Source organism: Rhipicephalus sanguineus, chromosome 11 (genome assembly GCF_013339695.2).
Source record: "Rhipicephalus sanguineus isolate Rsan-2018 chromosome 11, BIME_Rsan_1.4, whole genome shotgun sequence".
NCBI lineage: Eukaryota > Metazoa > Arthropoda > Arachnida > Ixodida > Ixodidae > Rhipicephalus > Rhipicephalus sanguineus.
In genome coordinates this window covers 38,630,387-38,654,912 of record NC_051186.1, presented here as the reverse complement: position 1 = coordinate 38,654,912, position 24,526 = coordinate 38,630,387, and the positions used below count along the sequence as shown (strand labels likewise).

At 47.4% G+C, this 24,526-nt stretch overlaps 2 protein-coding genes across 2 annotated transcripts; both read left to right on the top strand.

The window, feature by feature from the left end:
* The first annotated feature begins 237 nt into the window (after nucleotides 1–237).
* On the top strand, nucleotides 238–13,492 carry LOC119374966 (probable WRKY transcription factor protein 1). The gene is made up of 6 exons (XM_037645162.1): nucleotides 238–283; nucleotides 1,984–2,069; nucleotides 3,574–3,740; nucleotides 6,948–6,988; nucleotides 8,626–8,833; nucleotides 13,278–13,492. Exons 1-6 carry the CDS (start codon nucleotides 238–240, stop codon nucleotides 13,447–13,449), a joined length of 720 nt encoding a protein of 239 aa, XP_037501090.1. The 3' UTR covers nucleotides 13,450–13,492.
* Nucleotides 13,493–20,767: 7,275 nt separating this feature from the next.
* LOC119374965 (uncharacterized) lies at nucleotides 20,768–23,691 on the top strand. The gene is made up of 3 exons (XM_037645161.2): nucleotides 20,768–20,904; nucleotides 21,904–22,041; nucleotides 23,508–23,691. The coding sequence occupies exons 1-3, from the start codon at nucleotides 20,806–20,808 to the stop codon at nucleotides 23,667–23,669; spliced, it is 399 nt and encodes a 132-aa protein (XP_037501089.2). The 5' UTR covers nucleotides 20,768–20,805; the 3' UTR covers nucleotides 23,670–23,691.
* Nucleotides 23,692–24,526: the final 835 nt, after the last annotated feature.

Here is a 24,526-nt window from a genome sequence, read left to right as displayed (position 1 = left end):
CGCTCGTTTCAGCGGGCGCGTTTCCTTAAGCCAGAATTTTGTTAAGTTACGCCAGGACGGATCGACGCTAACAGAAGTTAGCTGCTCTCCTTACTTCGTATATAACCTTCCAATTTGTTGCTATCGCACTCACTGTTTTGCCCTTGCGGCGAAAATGACTTTTTTTTGTTTTGTTTTAGGGGGAGCGACTACTCGTTTCTATTCACGTACGTTCTTCCATGCATAGTCTGCCTGGGGATGTCGTTTGTGGTAGCCATCCTCGCCATCGCAGCGTTTAGCTCAGGTAAGAACCAACTACGACATGAAAGGGTGTACCACTGCAGGTTTCTTGGTCGTCACCGCTATGAATGCTTCATTTGCACTAGTCTTGGACACCAAACAGGTCTCTCGAGTTTCTGCTGCTCAGATTTCTACTCGCGTAGTTGTTATCGCGGCAACTCTTCTAGGGAACTAAATTATTGTTTAATCTCTTGTGTACACTATTTCACACCCAGTGATGTTACTGTTCATACAGTAATGCATACTGTTCTTTTTAATTATATTATCTAGAAGTTCTTGCAACTACCCGCTGTATTAGCAGGTAAGGTGTCGGAAAGATTGCTGTTCCGACTGGCGCAACGTGTTGAAAGGCTACGGTTACTCCGAATCTCATGCAGTTGTAACTACAGTGTGTATAAAAAATGCCGGCAACATTCTTTTCCCTGACATGACTGTACATCGCAGCGCACTCGCACGGCGTGTACGCTGCGGGGAGGGGGGGAGGCGATGCGACTTTCAAGACGCGCGAAGCGCCAGTCGCCTGCGAGCGTTCGTTCGGGCTAGATAGTGTTTTTAGTGGACCCCTGTCGAGTGACTCGATGCGTATGAAAAAACTGGGGGACGCTTACGCTTCGCCTTTAAGAGTTGAGCGCGATAGTGATATCTGGCCCCATCCCCATCGCGCTCTGTTTCGCTTATCATTATGTTCAGTCGCCCGTTCTCACACATGCACACACACACACACACACACACACACACACACACACACTCGACATACCTATAGTAAAGGTAAAGGTTTCCGCCCTCTTCAACAGCACTTTTATGACAACAGTGTACCCACTACGTGTGTGTAAGAGAATGCGCGCACTAATGTGTGTGCCTTTTGTAGTGGGTGGCCGGCTTTAAACCACCAACTGGTTATGCAGTTCACGTGGTGTGACGTCCGATGCCAATATACGCTTGTACCCCGTTTCACTGAGATATTGCATCTCTTACTGTGACACCTGTGCACAGGACGCGTATGTTTGTGAAGCATTAAAGTTAATTTCAGTGCAGTTCCAAGCAATGGAGTGGCTCTGTGGTAGAACACCTGTTTGCCGCGCAGACGGCCTGGCTTCGATTCTCACTCGAACCTAAGATTTTTTTTATTATTATTTATACAATATGATGATTTTTTCGCTGACAACCAACGACGCTGACACCGACGCCGGAATTTCTGCGGAACGAGCTCTTTAACGCTGTCGCGTTAATAGGCAGAGTTTGAATAGCGGTATGACATCAGATTTTGCGTTTGCCTGACGATACCTGACGGCAAACGACATCGCGACCATACCCCCTCACAGCCCCGACATTGCACTAGCAGACTATTTCCTATTCAGAGTCAGAAGTGAAATCTCCCTCGAATGACACCAACATGGTACTCTAAGTGCTGTCAAATAAACTTTAAAGTGCGCTTTTAAGGACCTTCCTGAATCCGCCTGCCTGGAAGCCTCCGAGTCGTAAAAAGCGTTAGCCAAAGTGTGTCCGCGCTCAAGGGAACTACTTTGAAGACTTTTGAGGCATTTGAGCAATATCTCTAATAAATTATTTTTTTTTCAAACCTTTCCCGATATTCTTTATACATACCCTGTATTACGTGCACGTGTTCTGCACTTCCTGTAAAGTTTCAGGGTCTACGTCGTTGTTAGAGTGTGACCATGAGTCTACCCCCATTTAAACACACAGGCGGCATTGATGAGGACGACCCACTGTACGACGGCGGTCCGGACGTCGGCGGCGGTGGTGGCGGCGGCGGCGGTGACAGCCCCCCAGTGTCTATTGACATACGAATCGGAACGAACACCCCGAGGCCAACGTATCGACCGATAGAGACGACAGCAGTGACTGGCGGACGATCGACGCCTCCTCCGATTGTCCCGGGTGCTTCGACACCTGGTGGACCATCACCGATCACGGGCAGACCCAGTATTATTTTACCGACGCCGTTTCCTGTTACACCAAGGCCATTTACTGTTGGACCAACGCCGTTTACTGTTGGACCTACTCCTGCAACGGTCAGACCGAGTCCCACGACGAGAGCACCTGTCCCTACAACAGCTAGTCCACCCGGTAAGCACTTGCGCTTCTTTTGACAGACAAGCTGTTTTATTCTACCATGTGCCTTTGTAATAGTAGTAGTAGTAGTAGTAGTAGTAGTAGTAGTAGTAGTAGTAGTAGTAGTAGTAGTAGCATTTGTCACGCAGGTCACGTGACCAGAGGGGGGGGGGGGTGAATAAAGAAATACATAAAACGAAATGATGATGACGATGCTCGAACATATGATGATGACTTTCAGTACAAAATACAGGTAAAGCAGTTCGCAATTTCGCTCATTACATTAATTCGAGAATTATATTAATTGTGGTAATCCAAGGCAGGGCAAAGCAATTCCACTTTCATTAATTAGAGGCTTACACCAATTGTATTATACAAAGGCAAGGCACGTGGACACGCAAGAGGGTCATGTAGATGAGAGGGAGCGCACACTTGGCACGATTCCGGCTACGCCGACGGCAAATCACGTGACTCGACGCGTTCGCTTAAACGCCATTGCCTGAGCCCGCAGGTCACGTGATCTCGTTTTGTCCAATTCAACTGTAAGCGCACGTGTTTCATATCTAGCGGCGGACTTACGAGACCACGTGATCCCGGTAGCCAATAACAAACGCCCGCCGCCCGCTTGCAACTTGGCTTCCCGACGGTTTTCACGGCCCACATTTGGCGCCCAACTTGTTCCGCCGAATGCGGGCCAAGTGTAGTAATATTTTGCCTGTATAAAGTCTGTGCTCTGGATGCGTTTCTGCGTGGGTGCAGTTATCCCTGTTTATAACGTGCGACCACACAGAACACATGAAAATTTACTTCCCCATATCTGAAAAGTGCCAAAACAAAACACCGTGAACGCGAAACCCTCTTTTATTGAACAATTTAGAATGAATTTGGTTAGAATTCTTCGCCACTTAATGGTAACCTCCTAGGAGGCGTGATAAAAGAAGTTGTCATGCAGACAGGGGCATGGGTACCTGTATCCATGTCTGGCACTCCAACTTCTCCTTTATCATGAATCCGTATAAACTACCCCGACTTTCTGTCGTTGTAAGCTCCTAGGAGAGTTCCGCATCCCGGAATTGCCTTATTTGGTTCGTAATGTTGCTGCTTCAAAGTAACGTGGTTCATCCTTGTCTCGCTTGCAGTGGTAACGACGCCGACGACTCCAAGAAGGACGCCTACGACGAAGACTACAAGAAGTACGACTAGGACGACCACCACGAAAAGTACGACCAGGACGACGACTACAAAAAGTACGACGACAACAACGACGACTACAACAACGACGACTACAACAACAACGACAACAACAACGACGACTACAACAACTACAACAACGACGTCGACGACAACAACGACGTCGACGACGACGACGCCGCGCCCGCTGCCGAAATGTAAGCCCCATTCATCTGGTATTCGGATAAGGAACGAATGCGATGACAACCTTTTGTTAACTCGGCGCGGAGTGTTCTCACAGTTCTCTACTTGCAACAATAGTGCCCCTAAACCACCCAGAGGTCGAAGTTTAGTTGTGGTGTTGCAGTTGTGCACGAGTCTGCAGCGACCACGTAGCCGGAAGAATTTTTCAGAGCGGCGCCGTAGTAGCGGAGTTACACGCGTTTGATGGTACAAAAGAGGCCCTAGCTCGTTTCGCCCTTTTCTTCGCTACGCTCCGTTCGTCGGCTCGTCTCTCCTCCTCTCCTCCTGGCCGAGTGCTCCTCCTCACCGCGCGAGGGGGAAGAGCGGCGAGGGCACGCAACATAGGTGGTGCTGGCGCATGCACTGCGAGCGGACAAACAGGCTTTGCGAATGATGAGCAGACGAGAAAGTCGACGTCACAGCGAACGCTGAGGGAATGAGGATAGCCGAAAGGCCCGAAGAGCTGAAGGGGTTGTTTCTTGGAAGTTGCGGAACGGCCGCGGCTCGTAGCTCTGCCGCATTTGACATTGTTGACCGTGACGGCATTCTGAACTCGATGCGCGCGGTTACTTGAAATCATGGAGGAAGGAAAACTTGAAATGCTTGAAATGTTTAAAAAATATCGAAAAACCAGTAGATAACGAAGCCAAGGAAGGACTAGGCGGCGTTAATTGCACTATTTTATCGGGCTCGTTATCCGAAGCTCGCAGGTTCGGTCCCTGTCGGCGGCAAATTGTCTCTTCATCCACTTTACTTTCTTCACATTTATGTCGTAATAACTAAAATGCACTAAAAAAATCACAGCATATCCACGGAGTGAATGATGATGAGTGGGCGAAGCTGCGGAGGTTCATCGGTAAACCGTGAATCTTCCGTGAATTCTGCCCAGTACATCATCACCGACGTGAGATCGGGCGCGTTTATACTAAAGGTTCGATGAGTTATGACGACTTGCAGCTCACTTTAATTTTACATGTACGCTGTGAATTTTCATTGTTTAGAAAACCATTGCTTTAGAAAACACCTTGCGTCTTTCGTTAAGCAGCTGGCGTCTTTTTCATTTTGCTTTAGAACCATCTGGCGTTCTTTCGTTTTGTTTTTACAAAACATCTGGCGTCTTTCGTTGGTTTATTTCATCAATCAACGGCGTTTTGAACAAAATTTTTATTGTTTAATCACGCACAGGAGAAATCTCACCAGGCACTACCTTGGAGGTAAACAATGGCTGCTAATGGGAATGAGAGACAGAAGAAGTCGGCTTTTAGCTAACACTTACACTTCTACAGAGACAGAAGAATTCGGCTTTTAGTTAACGCGCACGCTGCGAATTTTTTATTGTTCAACAACGCACAGGAGAAATCTCCCACCGGCACCACCTTGGAGGTCAAAGGGTAAGACTTGTTACTCACTACTACGAGCACGACGAGGGACGAACGGGTGCCGCCTTAAGGAGCTTCGCCCCTAAAACAGTATAATTAACGGCCCCTGTATTTTCCTTGGCTTCATTATCTGTTGGTTTTCATTAAGGCTGTATCAACAGAGAGAGGAGCCCTTAAAATTTCCTTCTTTCGGCACCTGCAACAAGGTACGAAAGAAAGAAGGGAAAATTTTTCCGAGAACTCGTTGCCTCGTGAGACACAATTAAATGAATCCAACAGAACATTAGGCCGAGGAGAGCATAGGGACATTACCTGCCTTTACCTGTAGTACAGTAATTACGACGTAAATTGAAATGAACTACAACGGACGGAAAATCACCTTTTCCAGCGGTGGCGTACGAATCCACCACCTTTGAATTACGCGTCCGATGCTCTACCACCAATTGAGATACGACGGAAGGCGCTTCGTTTGGTAAAGTAGGCAAACAAGCAATACCTGCACTGCAAATGAGGCACCGCGCACAAAACGTAAGTGCAAGGAAACAAAAGCCCCGGAAGCCAGGACAGGAAAATTACAGGGACACCTAAAGGGGTGGTGCCATCAAATTTCGAGGCTATAACAAGCCTGTTGTGGGTTTTCTCTGTATGCAAGGACACTCCACACGAAGGGAATGACACAGCAAACGTTCAGAATATATTTTAATTCACTTCCAAAGTGTACCTAAATGCCCATTCTCCCGATCGAGACCCATCGCTAGCGCGCCAACACTGACGAGGGGCAACGAAAGTTGTAGTGACGTCACAGCAGATCTGCTGTAGTGAGGTGAGTGACCTCCGCCACCTCTGCAACGTACGCACCCAACGTTTATAGATAGTTCTCTATAAACGTATCTATAAACGTTGTACGTACCGGCATAGCATCGGTTGCTGCATCACTCGCCGAGTTTCGATCGCTTCCTGGCTGAGTGCGTCACAGCCTTGTGTGGTCACGTGACCAAGCCCCCTACACTGCTACGTCACGGCCCAACCTAGGCGCCCAGAAACCGAAACCGAAAGTTGTCCACATAAAAAGGCGATATTAATTTGTTTAGCGAGAATACATAAATCTTGGTGCGTGTATCATGCTTCCTTGAGCTATAGGAAACGCTTACAGCAAAAAACGCACAAGCCACGAATTTGGTGGCACCACCCCTTTAAGTATCCTTGCGCGCGTAGAGTGGAAAGCACAGCGTGTCTCGATCGGCAGTCTCGGTGCGACGACTGTATCGACGTGCAAATATACATCTATTTATATGTTGTAACGTCGACGAAAGAGGTTTATTGAGAAGCGACGAAGCGGTAGTCTCAACAGCCCTGAGTGCGCATCGAGGTGGCGAACGTCTTTACCCAAACTACGCACTGCTTTAACGTAACGACAGGTATATAGGCTATTTCAAGAAATGTGCCCGCGATTCCTCTAAAATAAAGAAAATGCAATATATTTCCTCGTATCATTCATAATGTGACGGCAGACATCTTCAGATGTCCAGAGTCAATTGAATCATAAATATAGGAATTAACTTAGAGGGTACTGGTGGTCGGGTCAAATGGGAAATTGAAGTTCTTCCGGTGAAGAGGATTTGCCACTTCTATCCATCTTTAAGGGCTCGTTTCTCTGGTGATACCGCCTTAATGAAAACCAACAGATAATGAAGCCAAGGAAAACACAGGGGACGTTAATTATATTGTTTTTAGTGTGCATTGATTTTGAGTGAGATTTCCAAAAACCGGCCTCTTGTAACTTTTACTTACTGATGCAATTAGGCCAATTTCACCGGTGAAACCAAAGCCGAGCACCTCTCAGCGTACTGCCATGCCCTAGCAGACAATAAGAATGACGTCACTGTTCCAGGAAACGATCGCAGTGGTGTATTAACCTACGTGTGTCTAGCGCGCCATAATGGCAAGTACAGCCCTCACAAACACGACACGAAACGGACAGACTGTTCATTTTGCGACGCTTGCCAATTCACGACGATCGCCGTGGCGAAATCGGCCAAATTTCATTGCACCGCAAAAATTACCAGCGGTGGCTTTTTGAAAATCTCAGAGCGGCAATGAGCTCTACGTTGGAAGGGCTTCAATTCTACAATTGGGCCATATTGCCTGTCTCTCTAATCAAAAAGTTAATTCCCTTATATTTCTATAATAACTGCTGTAATTAATGTCTAGAATCACCTAAAGATGTCTGTCGCTACAGAAAAAAGTAAGACAGTGAACAAATACCCCATTTCCCTTATTTTTGAGGATTTTCGGTCACATTCTTGAAACACCAGATAGACAGATATTAATGAGAACTAGCAGACAATAATGTCAAGCTGGCGTCACGTGCTACTTGACGCCAACAGGCAGAAAAAGAGTGTTCCACACTCGCCGCCATGGCTGCGATCGGTGCTGACTAACACTCCTAGGTTTAAATGCACATGTATACCCCATAAAGTGGACGAGAGGATGACCGGCGCCATAGCTCAGTGGGCAGTGGTAGAGCATCGGACGCGTTATTCGAAGGTCGCAGGTTCGGCCCTGTCGACGGCAAGTTACCTTTTCGTCCACTTTACGTTCTTCACATTCATATTCTAATTACTACAAATAACACCCCCTATACTTTCCTTGGCATTATTGTCTGTTCTCATTATTATTATGTCTAACAAAGAAAAACGAGACCTTAAAAGTCACCTTCTTTCAGATAGATAGATAGATAGATAGATAGATAGATAGATAGATAGATAGATAGATAGATAGATAGATAGATAGATAGATAGATAGATAGATAGATAGATAGATAGATAGATAGATAGATAGATAGATAGATAGATAGATAGATAGATAGATAGATAGATAGATAGATAGATAGATAGATAGATAGATAGATAGATAGATAGATAGATAGATAGATAGATAGATAGATAGATAGATAGATAGATAGATAGATAGATAGATAGATAGATAGATAGATAGATAGATAGATAGATAGATAGATAGATAGATAGATAGATAGATAGATAGATAGATAGATAGATAGATAGATAGATAGATAGATAGATAGATAGATAGATAGATAGATAGATAGATAGATAGATAGTGCACGCACAAACGGTGTCCTTGTACCGGCCTTGTTCAATTTCGATAAAGGCACTCATTGTGAGGAGGTATTAATGAATTCTTGACAAAGAGCGCTTTTTGCCGAAACATCAGATCAAGTTCTTGGTTTGGCACACCTGCATTTATTACGACTTAATAACCGGGGCCCGTATTCGTAAAAACGTCTTACGATAAGTATTTTCGTAAAAGAATATTTCAGCCAATCACGATGCGGGACGTATTAGCGAAGCCGGTTGACCAATGGGAAAACGCACTTAAGAAAGAGAAGTTTTGCGAATGCGGCCCCGGATCCAAGGACGTGTTCATTCGTATATATCTTTTTTTTTTTTTTAACGTTCAGACCGGGAGCTTCTGTGCACGGTGGGCGACTCGGCCGTCGTGGACAGCTCGTATCCTCCCGACAAGCTGTGCCAGTACCTGTACTACACCAACGTGGTCATTATGGCGAACACGTTGCACGGTGCCAGAGTGAACAGTAGTTGGGAAAGGTTCCAGCACAAGGTGAAAGGCTACAAGACGATCAAGCCGGGAGCCTCCTTCGACCACCGGTAAGACGTACCTTCGTTATACGAACCCAAACAGGGCAGTAGTAGAGATGCGAGGCTTGGAGTGAGGACAGGCCGTAAAACAGAGAATGTCGGCACCGTTTCGACAGATGGACTTTTCTTCAGTTGGTGCTTTGACGAAGACAACGAGTCCACTTATCGAAACGTTCTCCAACGGCATTCTATGTCCAGCGATATTTTATTACGATAGCACTTACACGGACACTCTCGGCGGGCACATTGTGCTAGAGGGTCGTCTGTACAACACGTGTACCCCCCAAAAAAAGTTTATACAATGTGCATTATTTCTTTCAGTATGTGTATGCTAGTTGTGCAGAGGGCCCTGTAGCACAATGTGCCAACGATACTTTAAGCTGCTCTCCGGCGTCCATACTTCCCCCCATTGGGCTCGCCAAGCAAGCTCACATTGTAACGCGAATTCGTTACTCGTCGCCCTGACATCAACGCCACAAGACTTTCGAACACTCACGAGCCACTGACGTACATCTCCCATCTTGCCGCCGCCTGTGACGATTTTCAGCTGCAAGGGCGACAACGTGCTTTGCGGCGAAGTGGCAACGAAAAGAAATGCAGGGCACGTTCGGAGGGCCAAATTAAAAAATTATTTTCTTCCTTAAAACAAAAAATGATTTGATTAGACTTTCTTCATTACTTGACGATGAAGTCTTATATCAAACGCCGCATGACGAGGATTTTTACTTGGAACGCATCAGTATAAAAATACGGTCAAACGTGCGACAAATCGCATATTCTCTCTAATTTCACAATTTTTTTTTCGGAAAGATTTGAAGCCTATTTTACGGCCAAACGTTTTTGTACTAAAATACACTTTCCTGAAAATCATACTATCATTAAGATTGGTTAGGGAGAGTTCGAGATAGCTCAAGAGAAAATCACGAACTTTGAAGATTTTTGTAGTTTTTGAAAATACGTAGCTGGTAGTGAAACATAAAAATTTCGGAATTAATAAATCGAACAACTAAACAGAACCTCTGTAATAGCGCAAGCGCGGTTTCAAAGCTCAACACACAAAAATAGATTTTATACGCATTTTTCTATTAGGCACAGTTTAACAAGTACAAGCAAACTTCGAGGGGGCGCCACGATCGCCAAAATTTTTCCGACAAAAAGTTTTTTGCCACAATACTCCATGTGGCACAGGAAAAAGGCACAAATTTTAACAGCAAGATCTGTGATGTCCGAGCGCCACGTCTGGGACACTTGCATGGAATGACCTACACACACACACATATATATATATATATATATATATATATATATATATATATATATATATATATATATATATATATATACACACGAAGCGCGCGTCATGACCTTGAGCACTTTTTTTTTTATTGAAACGCGCGGCTTTCATTGTGATCGCGAGCGAACGTGAAAGCACGTGGCGGCCTCCCGTGGCGGCAGCGGTAACTATTCTGCCCACGATGCCCAAGTCAGCCAATGGCCGTTAATTTGGACGCGAGGCCCACCACTGGAGAGGCGGGCGCTGCAATCGCTGTGACGTGCAGGGTTGGATCACGTGACCTCGCCTCGCTCTGGCGAAGGGAAGCGGACAGTTGAATTCGTTGTTTTTAAACGCGATTTTGCGGCGTTTTCGCTTTTGAACAGCGTTGTTTTGCTCTCACTTCTTGTGTGTGCACCACTAAAGACTACACAATCCGGGAAAGTGCCGTAAAAATTATCGGCGGCATGGTACTTTTCTGCTCCGTGCCACAGTGCACTACGCACGGGAAGGGGCCAGGCGTGAGCTTTCACATTTACCGCCACCCTGCTTTTCACGAGCATGATGCCGCTGTCACCTGTGTTTTTTTTTTTGTTATTTCAAGCCTATGTTGTTATAAAGGACACCGACCATGAATATTCACATAAAAGGAAGACGTTCCGGCTCCTGCACAGGAGCCATGTTGACAGTTAAAAATGAATGCGCAAACAGTTAGGTTATGTATGCTTTAAGATATGACACAGGCAACGTGCGGACATGTGTGGAAAGTTGCCGTCATGACGATTAAGCGTGTGCGCCGTTGCCTAGATTGTCAGAGATTCAAGATAAATCCGAGAAGTCCAGTTCTTTTCTCTCTTTTTCGTGGCCATTTGCTTCTGCGTGTTCGGCCAGCGCGTTCGATGAAACCTTTCTTACGTCTTACGCGTGCTGTTTGAGTCTTGAGTCTCGCCGACGTAACTTCCGCCACAGTTCGCCCCCCCCCCCCCCCCCCCCGCCCTCGTGTCCATTTTCATTGTCCTTGTGTCTTTTGCCGACCACACGTGTTTCCGTCAGACTCGACTTCAGCCCATGGGTTTCCTTGCTTATAGATTATTTCTGTAAAATGGGACCATGGCCAGTGTCACTTGTTCTTCTCTATGTTGTTTCACGCTACAGGCGAAAACGCGAGGCCAGCTTCAAACAATAATTCACCTTCTAAGAGTAGCCGCGAAGTGTCATACTGCTTATCAATGAAGCCTTATAAATGCTGGACGCTGGTATTTTCACTGCAACATAAAATTGCCATTTAGACCACGGTAAGGTACACCTTGCAGCATGGTCATTCAAGTGCGCTAAGTAATACGGCCGCTGGCACACGGTGCATTTGCTATCGCAATCGAGCCTGATCGGGACCGTATTTTTGGATCGCGATTGGCCCCTTTGTGCAAGCTACATAACCGACATAGGCGTGCGCAGGGTTCCCCATCAGGGTTGGGGGGGGGGGGGGGCAAAGGTTCATCGCAGCGCCCCCCATCCTACTAAGTCAATGTATGGGGCAGATGTTGCGCCCCCCCCCCCTTTCTTAGGTGATTAGGGGGGGGGGGGCTGCCCCCCCTGTGCGCACGCCTATGATAACGGAGTCAATTGTCGAAAATTTTCATAACGATGTGGGTCGGTTGGGAACGAGAATGCACCGTACGTGTGACAATTTCAGAAAATTCGCGCAATGAAAAGCAACAGATAGATATTGAAATCGTGCCGCAGACAAATTCATGTGAAATGTTATCTAGCTACAACACTGAATGAGGCGCGCGCGTACATATGGCTCTCGTGCGTTTGTCTCCAATCATGTGAGAAAGGCTGCGGCTGCATGAATTTCTAAGCATACTGGAACGCTTCCCACAAAGCGGAGAAACCGCTTTCGTCGTGCTTATAGGGCTGTGTACTAACCAGGAATGTAAATTTGCCCATGCTTGTCGTGTCAACCGCGGGCCGTTTTTATATGCAAACCTACAATGAATGAAGTTGCACGGTTGCCCACATTTCTTGTAGCAAAAAATATGTTTCTTTGCCGCAAGCACGCGCTAAAGCTCATTCGACGCAAAATGATTCGTTACCTTTTACAAAAGCAGCGTGCGCGGCCCCCGTGGTTTCCATATCGGTGGCCATAGCAGACGACGCCGGCAGTCAGGACGCTGCCTAAGGCATTATGGGGACGTAACATTTTTTTTTTGAGCAGTTATTTAGCATTTCGTACAGTCAGTGATGAAGCCCCAGCAGTATTTTACTGATTTCGTTGAAGTTAAGTACAACAATAATAATTAAAAGCAGACGCGAAAGCGGCCGCGGGCTGAGTGGGAGAGGGCTGGCGGAGCCATCCAACCTTGCACGTCACAGGGATGCCTCCGTATGGCGGCGCCACGGTATGTCCTCGCGCTCAGTATGGTGCGGTCATTTGGATATATGGCATCATTCGTTGAGAAGACAGAGAACGATGTCTAGCTGACTTTGAGAATTACTTGTAAATTCCGGGCCGTGTGCTCCGCAGTAATGTTTGGCTTGCGTGTTCTCAGGAGACTTGACTACCGATCGGCAGCGTTTTCTGACCTAGCTGAAAAACTCCGCGTACCCTTCCTCCAGTGTACTAACGGCGAGCTATTTATGTATACACCATTTACTTTTGTGGTACACGGGTCTCCGAGGTGCTTCAGCGTGGCAGAGGTTTGTTCACTATCGCCAGCGAGATGGCACAACGGGAAAAAGGGCGTGCTTTGAAGGGCATCGACCCGCCCGTGTTTCGTAGCGCCGCATGAATATAGGAGCCGGAGGGCGTCAGTACTTTTGACTTACAGGGTGTGATCGCCTGTGCTCGCGCACTCAGTTCTTGAGAGGGGGGGGGGGGGGGGGGGGGTCAACAGGTGGCTCATTGTTTTGTACGTGCTTTCCTCTCATCGTGACACTTTGTGTTGAAGCCATTGAAAGCAAGAAGGTCACTTCACTCGCTGCAGCGGCCGCGTTTGCTGTATATAACATTCTTTATATAACATTCCAAATCGTTGCTATCGCATTCATTGATTCGCCTTTGCGGCGAAACTGTGACTTTTTTTTATCACTACTTGCTGAAACGTTGCCTCCAGCCACATTCCTTGTTCAACGATTTCACCGAGAACGCATACAAAATCTTGCGTTTGCCCATTTCAGGTACATCACGGCAAGCTTGATAAAATCGGCTGCCCCGGCTTTGAACTCGCTGAAGACGAGTGGCAACATTGGCAACTTCGGCGTGCTTAATCTCATCACGACACCCGTTGAACTTCCACTTGCAGTGCAAGCAATGAAGGAAGTTATACAGGTGGGTGTTCGAGCTGTATAGCCGTGCAAAGTGACTTCCGTCACGTCCGGCCTGCATATTCCGTAGCATGTGAACCTAATCTAACGTAACCTATATCCTTAACGCCAAAATGTACAAGAGAACAGAATAGAGGGACATGTTTTGTTTCAACAGCGTAGCTGTTTAAGGCCGAGGTAAATCCATGTGGATCCGCCGTGCGCACACTCTAGCCCAGCTGCGAGAGCGCGGGCTGACAAGAGGGAGAGCATGGGCAAGGCTAAGCGGGGGAGAGGGGGAAGCCTATCGTAGCGAGTTGAGCCTGGTATAGAAAGGGTAGCGACGTGGAGAGGGTGATGCTGGGTAGAGAGGAGGAAAGCAAAGGCGAAGCTATGGCGAGAGCGAAGCAGGTGGTGTACAGAGGAAGACCGGCTGATAACCATCCTGGAAAAGCTGGGGGTCTCGCATTCGTTCTGTAATGTTCAGCAATGGCCAAGCTAAAACTGATGCCACTAGCTCCGCTGTTCAATCAGCCTTCTCGACGTTAACTCAGTTCATGCTGCGCATTATTTTTTACATCACGATTTAATTATCTCCGCTTTTTAAACACAAAACTCGGTATCGAAAGAATGTCGATATTGAACGCAGCAGCAAAACGGAAAAATGAAGCACGCGATGACCCCAGTCTATTTATAATATAGACTCTTTCTCGAAAGAGTTGTCAGTGTGCTCGAATTAAGTAGTTATTTCGTGGCTACACCCCTCTATTAAGACCCCCTCTGAAAGTAGTTCTCAATGCGCTCGCGTTAACGTAGTTGAGAACGACGTCAGTATATTAAGAATCCTTCTCAAAGGAGTGGTTAGTGCGTTCGTAAGCTAGCTCTTTTAAATACCTCCTGCCTCATACTTAGCAAGCGTATTCTTTTTATTGCGATAGCAATTACATGGACAGTCTCGGCTGATTTTTGCCGTCGCCGTCGCCGCCGTCATGCACCGTATATATCTATATGTTATATATATATATATATATATATATATATATATATCAAAGCCACAAAGAAAAATAATTCAGAAAACTTTCCGACGCGCGTAATCGAACGGGCGACCTCCCGCCTTCCAGCGCGCGGCGTTAGACGGTTAGGTCACGAAAAACCCCGTCTTGCAGCCTGCTAACGGCGAGCTATTTATATACACCACTTACACCAGTATGCTTTCTGAGTTACCACGTAGATGGCGCGATGTCCGCGCGTGGCGCGCTTTAAAGATCATGGCTCCGTTCCTGCGAACGTGGTCTCCTTCGTGCGCTTAGCTCGAGGAAAGAAGGGGGCGGCTGGCGGGGGAGCGGGGGGTTGTATGTCTTGTGCTTTCCCCGCGATGTCTGCGCTGAAGTGACAGAGCGTACGAAGGTCGCTTCGACGCTGCAGCGGCCGCGTTTGCGTAAGGGGCGCGCTGTTCAAACGGAAATAAGTAACGACTGGGACAGTTAGGTCGCGCTCGTCCTGTGTGTACCTGTTCGTTCGTTTCGTGCGTCCTGCTTTATGTTTGAGCAGTGCGCTTCCAGTGTCGAGCTGTGACGCATGATAGTTCGCGCTCGTACTGTGTGCGTTCTTTTCGTGCCTCCTTTGGGCTCGAGCGACGCGCTGGCAATTTCGAGCTGCTTTCCGTTCTTCGCGTTACATTCCAGTTTATTGCTATCGCATTCATTGCTTCACCGTTGCGGCGAAACTGTGACTTTTTGTCTTCATGCAGGAGATCAAGGACACCATTAAAAGCTCGCACACGGTCATTGCGATCGGGTCATTTGACTACAGCGCCGCCAACTTCCGCGCGTTCGCCAACACGATCAAGACGGTTGTCGAGTAAGTGTCGAATTCTGGCGTACAAGGGTGCAGCCACTCGATGTTGAACGGACATTACAGTGAACACGCTACATCAGTTAAGCCTGAACAATTCATTTAGGAAAACCATATCACCACTTTCAATATGGCCAACCTGTAAGAACCCCAATGGGCTTACACAACTGAGAGTACAATAAAAAAAAAAGCGGCACCAGCTCTATTTGCACAAAAAAAAACTTATTTTTCTGTACAATAGTACAAGCGAGCTCGAAAGCGGAAAATAGGCATATGCGTGGTTACTTCCGAAATAAAAAGGCATCATTATCATTCATTCCCTTTGTGAATAGAAGCGCTGGCGTCACTGCTTCGTAAAATATAGTGCATTGTCTTTGATTAGTAACGAGAGTGGAAGTAAAATGTAAACATCCTGGACAAATCTGTGTGTGGCTGGGTGAAAGACCAGTTACCAGCCGCAGACAAGTTACCAGCCGCAGTTTTTTTCAGATAGACCGAACGGACCGCGAAAAAATTGTGGCTGGCGCTAATCCAACATTTAGAAGCGCGAATACTTTGCCACTTTTGAATAACTAATCGAATTTTGCCCTGTTTGAATCTGTCATACAATCTAACAGTGACGATTGGGAACTGTGAATATCTTTTTGGGATAGCTTTCCGGGAATTATGTCAAGGAGTGTACTCGTGCGAGAACTTCAATGCCATTCATAGTGGACGTAGCAATGCTCAGAACGCTATTATAAGGAGGAAAGCTCGATATAAAATGTTGTTCAGAAACCATTCTGCAACAGGCATTGTTTGGCCATAAACAACGAGCGTATTCATTCCTTCCATGCAGAAAGGCGTAACTCTCACGTCCTTTGTGAAGGAGTGTGAGGATGACTCCAACTACGAGAGGGACGCCAAACGGTTATTCTCTCCAGAAAGGCGTAACCACTACTCCCTTTACGAAGGGGAGTGTGGATGGACACCTCAGCCCATAGAGCAGTGGTTCGCAGCTGTGGATGTTTCGGGGACCCCTTGTGGACCATTCGAAGTGATGAGAAACCCCTTGCGGCGAGGGGAAAAAAAGGGGGGGGGGAGGTGTTCATAATTTAACTCAACATGCAGCATGCACTAGGTGCCTTTTATTATTTCTCTCTGGTAAAGAATGGTCAAACTAAAGTGCCACGCCATTTTGATCTCAACAACATTGTCAGTAAGCCCTGCGGTCTGCAGTCACATTCAACCTAGTTTCTAGCTATGTTTGATCTTCAAATACGCAAGCCTAGAAAAAGAATGATGGCGTGCATATGTCGCAGAAAACTGCAACAAACGCTTTACAGCAATCTTATGGAGAAGGGGATTCATAAGTCAGCTCCGCCGCAGTGCAAAAATATTATTCGGTGAAGCATATCAAAAATCAGAAGGGGCCGCTTCACGGGACAGTGCGCATCCGAAAAACTTTTATTTTTTTCGAGGATGGGTTTTGCGGACCCCCAAAAATGGCTTCGTGTACCCTAGGCAGTCCGCGGACCCCCATTTGAGAACCACTGCCATAGAGTTTCCTGCAATATTTAATCGAGGGAGCTGTGGCGCCGCGATCGTTCAGCCATCATGGAATAATGCGTAGTACATGGATTTGCCTAGTCCTCGTGCTTGCAGTTTCCATTACACTTGTGGCTTCGTTTGTTGTTGTTTTGGCTTCTTTTAATTTTGTTATAAAAGAATGGCCATTTGTGAACCTCGCTAGCTGATTTGAATTAGCCTAAAATGGCCAAGGTGGTGAATAGGGACTGCTGAACTTCGTCCTGCGGCATAGCGGCTGTAGCTCCAACGGAGCCGAAAGAACTAAGCTTAGGCAAATACGTTTACTACCCATCATTCCCATGCTGGAAGCAGCGATATGCGTTGCAGCTCCCATAGCAACTGCGCCAGATTTTCCTCTACTGCACTGTTATGAAACTCTATGCCTCAACCAAGAGGGTGTGCAGCAGTTACTCTCTTAAGGAGGGAGTAATTTGTGCTCCTTTTGTGAAGAGGAGTGTTGGTTATTTCTTCTACGAGGAGAATGTCAACTGACAGATATCTCATACAGGTTTGCGCCTTTCGTTATTCGCAGCACTTTCGCAGCGGACACAGTCATCGCCATATCTTCGGTGAACTCGATACTGAGCAGAGCCGACTGCCGCGCCGTACCACCGAATCTCCTCGACGCGACGCCGCAGGACCCAAACCCGAGCTTGGTGCGTATATATATATATATATATATATATATATATATATATATATATATATATATGTATATATATATATATATATATATATATATATATATATATATATATGTATATATTATGTCACGATGTCATATCGCGCGAGCATCAACCACGATTTAGTCTCGAGCATGAGGGTCGAAATCTGGTGTGTCATTATGGTGGTACATGACAGGCACGGACACCCCACCCATGTGTCAAGGCCACAAGTTTTACAGGAGATCGTGCGAAGACCTTCTAACGTGGAACATCTTCCGTACATATATACTCTAAACGGGTTCATTCAGTTTGTTCTTTCCCCTCAAGACGATGGATAAAGTCTAACTACAGAAATTTAACGCATAACATAAAAAAACGACGTCGACCTTAAGTTTTATAGGGATCGAATATTCAAAATGTAGAGCGCCATCTGTCGGCAAGAACGTTCGCCTAGTCACGTGCTACCGCAGCGGCGAGGCTCAGAGCGAACCCAGCTGCGACGCTTCTCCGCAGCGGATAACGTGACGCGACGTCACGCCTGCCCCACACGCGCTCCAGCGGCTCGAGGCCATTGCGACGCGATGAGTGACCTTGCGAGACTTCGGGTAGTAGAGCTTTCGCTGTAGTGCTGGACCAACACTTTATGCCCAGGTCAGAGCGCGCGCTGACAATGCAGGCCAAGCAACGGCAGCTCAAGCGCACAAACAGGATTTACAGAGGGTTCGCTTGCCAAGACTGGCTGTGTGACGTCACGCTATTTGGTAGTATGCAAGTAAATACGGTACAGATGAAGTCACGTGGCTTAGTGAGAGGCTCTATTAAAAATTGCACTGACTTCGGGATAGGCCCGCATGAAAGGTCAATCAAACAAGACTAAGAGCGCAAGAAAGACGCAACACTATCGCGTAAATGGTGTTAAGCGAAGCTTGGCGTGTGCGTAGTATTTCTTTTCAGTATTTCCGAAGGAGAGCCGGACCGGTGAAAGGCCGACGACCTCGAAGAGGTCGTCGGCCTTTCACCGCTCCGGCTCTCCTTCGGACTCTTCTTCCTCGCAGATATTCCAGTATTCGAGTCGTCGGAGTGTGGTGCACTGGTGTTCCCCAATCGGACTTGTCCTCCTTGGCGCTCAATAACAAATGTATTGTGTGACCCGTTACCTCCTTTCTGGGGGCAGGGCACTGTGGCGGCAGGGCGCCGGATTGGCGGGAACTGCTGACACCGCTTTCGAGTGCCTCAGTGTCGGCAGACTCGGGACTTTACAAGCCGAAGACTTTTTGTTACGATCCCTCTTACTATCTCGTCATGCGTCCATCTAAATAAACCTCTGTTCCCTCTCGTACGGACGCACCCTTCCTTTCTGCAACAGACCAGCCAGACCCGAGTCGTACCAGTCCCCGATGTATGCGACTAAGACGACTCGAAGGAGAGAGTTACCTTCTTTTTCATCTCACGTACTCGATGTATTATCCTACCCCGTCACCTCTTCGAGAGCTTTCTCCACCTAACGTGGCTTTTCACTGGCCTCCAAGATCGGAGGCATTGCAAGCTTCCTGCACCTGACTTGGTTTTGCACTGCCTCCGTGACCGGCCCGCCTTTGACCCATGCGATGTTATATAACGACGTCATTATTGGTGTCACGTTATGTGACGTCAGAATGGCGTCATAGTGACATCATAGATTCTGGCGATCTGTGACGTCGTGATGACGTCATATGGTGACATCATCACGTGATGATTTCTTTCATCACACGTCTTGACGCCGCCGACGACAACGGTCAATTTTCGCGTTTGATGAGGCATATGATTAAAGGCTTAACAAGATCAAATTTGACATGCATTACGTACTTTTCTGTATTTTTGTTGTATAGTATAGGTACAATCCGTTGTATGCACTGTGTTCAACGATACGCAATAGACCCTTTTCATTATTGTAAAGCTATCTTTCCTGCTATGCAGTTTTCCCAACTAAAGGCGGCTAGTCACTTACTGCAAACAGCGTGTTCAAGCACAGTTTGCTTGCGCTGTGACGCGGAAAATGTAGCCACAGCTCTCTTGACATAAGCACGCATAATAGACAAGCCCCAGTACGTGCAAATAGGACCTCGTCTCCACTTGAAGCACGACAGGTGCCGCCATTAGTTGGCGAATATGCGACGCAGGGAAGCGCACTTGTGGATTATGAAAAGAGTCTATTGTCTTATCATAAAAATGTTTTTTATTTGTTTTCCTCTATATTTTTAACACGAAAGTGTTTTATGCCGGGGTCCACCACGGCTCCACTGACGTATTTCCGTCACAGATTTGACGTTGTAAAATGTACACTAACAGATGGCAAAGAAAAAAAATGAAGAAAAAGTTCCGTTTCCGGGAGTCGAACCTACGACCCCTCGCTCCGCTGCGCGCGGCGCGAAAACTCTCTGCCACAGAGCGTACGTTCTTCAGCTTTTAACGGCGAGCTATTAATATACACCATTTACCGCTAGCGGTACTCAGAGCTCGGTGGCTTCAGCGTGTTCTTGTTATCACTAGCGAGATGGCGCGCTTTAAAGGTCGTCGCTCCGCGCGTTGCGATGCGAGCGCGCCTCTACAGGGGGTGTCTCTCGTGCGCGCGCGCTTATCTCGTGATGGGGGCGGTTTGTACGATCTTGTGCTTTCACCACAAGTTTCCGTTGACGTTACAGAGAGCACGAAGGTCACTTCGCTCGCTGCAGCGGCCGCGTTTCCGAAAGAAGCGCGCTGCTCACACACAAAGAAGTAACAATTGTGACAGTTGTTCGCGCTCGGCCTGTGTATGTTGTTTTCGTGCGCCCTTTCTGTTTTAGAGCGCGCTGCAAGTTTCTAGCTGCTTGCCGTTCTTCGCGTGACATTACAAGTTGTTGCTATAGCATTCATTCCTTCGTCCTGGCGGCGAAACAATGCACAATAAACGCTCAACTACCCCTGTGAAGACACGTCTCACTTCCGTGTTATACGAATTCCTATGAAAGGGGTATCAGCCATGTTTTTTTTCTCTTGTTATCATTGAAGTGTACGAATAAAATATCTGCTTTGTTACCACAATCTGTTCATGTAATTGCATATTTATTGAGACCCCCTACTAGCCCATCACTATGGCTCTCCCCGGTGTTGTGTATTTTCATGTTTTAAGAGAACTTAAAGTAATATAAAATGAATGATGAATGTAAGGCCTTCTTAATAACGTGCGATGATTGTGTTTGCGCGCGCACGAAATCGGTCTGCAGAGGAAGCACTGGCCGCTGTTGCTGACGAACGCCACCACCAGGCACTCGACGACGCTGGGCCTCTCGTTCGAGATGGGCACGCTGTACTACGAGCTCGAGAGCACCGCGGCCACCCTGGCCGGCGCCGTCAACGCCAAGTGCAGGGCATTCGCGGTGACGAGCAGGGACGCGGTGAGCTGCACATTTCCACAATCGCTTGTCTATGAGTTCATATTACAGTTTCGTAACAGGGTACGCAAAGCTTTGCGTTAGCATTTGTCGCCACTGCCCATGCGTCGTACGTTATCCTCTTGGGTACCCACGTCAAGAGACGAAAACAGCGTATGGTATACCCATAGGCGTGCGCAAGGTTCCCCTCCGGGGGGGGGGGGGGGGGCGAGGGGTCCTCGCAGCGCCCCCCCTCCCTATTAATCAATGTATGGGGCAGACTTTGCGCCCCACCCTGCGCTCGCCTATGATCGTACCCAACGAAAGCTAGCGCCACGAACCCTATTCTAAAAGTGTCTGTTAAAGGCTCTGTTTGACATTCACGGTTGTCTAATAAACGCCAGGGTGAAGTCAAACTTGTAATCTACGTCAACAGTTCAACTAGATCTGCTTCCAATCGTAACTGACAGGCAGACATAAACGTCATGTGTTGTAACGTAGAGTGGAGTCAAACTTGAGTCGAGCGAAGTTGTTAACAATTAGTCAACTTGATTTGCTTTCAGTCATAATTGATCAACAGACTGAGAGTGAGTGAGTGAGTGAGTGAGTGAGTGAGTGAGTGAGTGAGTGAGTGAGTGAGTGAGTGAGTGAGTGAGTGAGTGAGTGAGTGAGTGAGTGAGTGAGTGAGTGAGTGAGTGAGTGAGTGAGTGAGTGAGTGAGTGAGTGAGTGAGTGAGTGAGTGAGTGAGTGAGTGTACGTGTACGGAAGAATTGACATTTGGGCAAGTTGGTACAAGTTCCGCATCTTGAAGGGGTAGCACAAAAAACGTGGGCACAAGGCTCGAAGGAACGCGGGAAAAAGTTGTCTCGCAACTGAACACCCTTCTCGCCTTGTGTCCTTTTTCTGCGCTACCTCTTGAAGGTGTGCGCATGCGTGTGTGTGCTTGCACCAATGGTTGGCTAGTGCGTGTGTCGAGTGCGCTGATGTCCGCGTCGACTCATAGTTGGCGCTGCTCTATTCCAGATCTGCGGGCCGAACAAAGCGGTCGATGACAACAGCCAAAAGTTGCCCCAAGCGCAACTCACGTACGCTACGTTCGCGAATTCCACCGTGAGGAAGAGAGTGTTCTTCTCGGACTTCAAGACCAGCGCCGTCGATAGGGTCAGTACAGCAGTGCATTTCCGCAATACGCAGCGGTTAGTACCATAGAGTTTCCTACAATGTTCACTAGAGGGAACTGTGGCGCTGCGATCGTTCAGCCAATGTGCGACAGGATTTTGCATGGGTTTGCCTAGTCTTCGCGCTTGTGGCTTCGAGCGCGCTTGTGGCATTGTTTATTGTTGTATGCTGGCTTTTGTTTAGGATAAAAGAGGGGCTCGTTGTGAACCTCGTGGTTAGCCTAAAAGGGTCCAGGTGGTGAAGTGGGACTACTAAACTTCTGCTGAACTTTGTCCTGCGACACAGCGGCTTCGGGCCGTACGGAGCCACACGGAGCCTAAACAACGAAGCTTAGGCAAACCCTTCATTCCCCATGCTGGCTAAAGCTCTATGCGTTGCAGCTCCCATAGACACTAGCGTCAGATTTCCCTCTAGTGCACGGCTATGAAACTCTATGGTTAAGCTTTAGTTCAATCGAGGACAAAGCTTCTTACCGTTTAGATTAGCGTGCTGTCTCAAAATCACTGGACGAAAGTGTAGCACAAGTTAGCTGTATATATGAGAACCCCTCAGGAGTCAGTGGTGCAGCGTCGTGGGGTGGAGGCAAGCACAGTGAAAGGGAGTTCTATAAGTCAGAACCTAAGAATAAACAAGCTCCACCCACAGCCGTCACTGTCCCACCCTGAGGAAATTTGCATAGACGTCCCATCCAATCACATTTGCTTATATCAGTGACGTCAAGCTCTTATCGAACCATTCTTACAGTTGGTATAACCGTAGAGGCACATGTTCGTGTCACTAATTTTAAGTCGAAAACTTGAATCTCCTGGCAAATTTCATCAGAGATTCTGACATCGCTGCTTATAGCCAAAGGCCATGTTTTATGTAGGAACGATGAACCTTTAGTTTTCGACATGCGTGGTGCTTACATTGGCATAGAAAAAGTAATGTAAGGCTCGAAAAGAAACCAGAACGCTCGACTCTCTTACATGCGGAACATGCGGGATTGACAAGCGCGACGAGGTCTTTGCGGGCGGATCTTGCATTTATTCTTAGGTTGTAACCGGCTATCGGCCTCGAGGTTGAACAGAGTCGGCACCTAGCGGCGAGCGGACGAAACCCCGAAGTGTGGATGCCGGTTGCCCGTCACCGCTCCAGCAGCTGCAATGTGTGTTGTTTGTCATTCGGGAATTCACGATGGCAGCTGACGGGAGCGAAGGCAAGATTAAGAGTAACACACTGGATTCCAAGAGAAGGCAAGCGCGCGGGAGGCAGAAAGTTACGTGGGCAGATGAGATTAACAAGTTTGCGGGGATAACGCGGCCGCAGGAAGCACAGGACGAGGTTGATTGGCGAAACACGGGACAGGCATTTGCCATGTAGTGGGCGTAGTCAGGCTGACGATGATGATGATGACGATGCTGATACTTCGTTATAACGACGTTCGACTGTACATGTCTCGCATGCAGTACAACCTCGTCAGTCAAGGAAGGGGCAGCATCGGCCTTCGTTCCCGGGTGGCGTGGATGCTGTTCAACGTGCACTTGGAAGACATAAGAAAACATTGCGGGAGAGATCCTTACGAACCCGAACTGACCTTCTGTAGCACCTTTCTTGGCAAGAGGTGCTGAACCGGCGGGGGGATTCAATGAAGAAAAAAAACCGTTTCCCCGCAGTGCAGCGTTTTGTGTTTCGAGCATATATAGTAGTATCTTCGAATAGAACGTTCTATAAAAGTTGTGTGACCCGGCGCGCATTGGCTGTGACTGCGCTGCGCGGAACACGCAGAACAGTCACAACGAAAGCTGGAGTAGCAGCCTATCTAGGGCTCGTTGTAAACTCTCTCGGGGCTACTTCTACAAGTACGATTGCAAGGTACCCACTACCATGGGTGTCGGCAGGATTGGGGGGGAGGGGGCAACACTGGTGTGTCTTGGGTGAGGGGCAAGTGCCCCTTTTGCTCCTCCCCGCCGACGCCCATGGCCACGATGTCATAGGTCATAATTTTGCGAAGTAAGGAAGTGTATCAATTATGCCATTATTCATCATTCTGCGGAGAAGCGAGGTACCCGCTACACATCTGTAAGGCATTATGTGCACTTTGTTGATGCTCTGGCTGATGACGATAACAGAATTATGGCTGAGCACTTTGTAATGGGTGGGAAAGTTCACACCACCCACTCGTTACGCAATTCGCATTGTGTGACTCCTGGCTGTCATTTTACTTTTGTACTATGCTATATTGTAGCTGTGGCAAATTGTGTAAAACGGCTGCGCTTATATTCTTGGAGCAGCTTTTGAGTGAAAAAATTATTTTCGAGGATATGTACATGCATGCTACATGCCAGTTTTGACACATCTTTATTTCTCTTAAAGTCACGGCTCAGGAGGACTAACGTCATGGTCATCATTTTAAAATGACATTTGTTTTCATCAAAAGAAAATCGCAGGCAGGGAAAGACGCCAGCTTGCGATGACAAATTCGTAA

Excerpts from the sequence above, each read along its gene's own strand:
- LOC119374966 (XM_037645162.1), top strand. The coding sequence starts at position 238 with ATGTCGTTTGTGGTAGCCATCCTCGCCATCGCAGCGTTTAGCTCAG. Across the intron at positions 3,741-6,947 it reads GCCGCGCCCGCTGCCGAAAT|GCCAATTTCACCGGTGAAAC; the intron begins GTAAGCCCCATT and ends TGATGCAATTAG. Across the intron at positions 6,989-8,625 it reads AAAGCCGAGCACCTCTCAGC|ACCGGGAGCTTCTGTGCACG; the intron begins GTACTGCCATGC and ends TTTAACGTTCAG.
- LOC119374965 (XM_037645161.2), top strand. The coding sequence starts at position 20,806 with ATGGGCACGCTGTACTACGAGCTCGAGAGCACCGCGGCCACCCTGGCC. Across the intron at positions 20,905-21,903 it reads CGGTGACGAGCAGGGACGCG|ATCTGCGGGCCGAACAAAGC; the intron begins GTGAGCTGCACA and ends GCTCTATTCCAG. Across the intron at positions 22,042-23,507 it reads AGACCAGCGCCGTCGATAGG|TACAACCTCGTCAGTCAAGG; the intron begins GTCAGTACAGCA and ends TCTCGCATGCAG.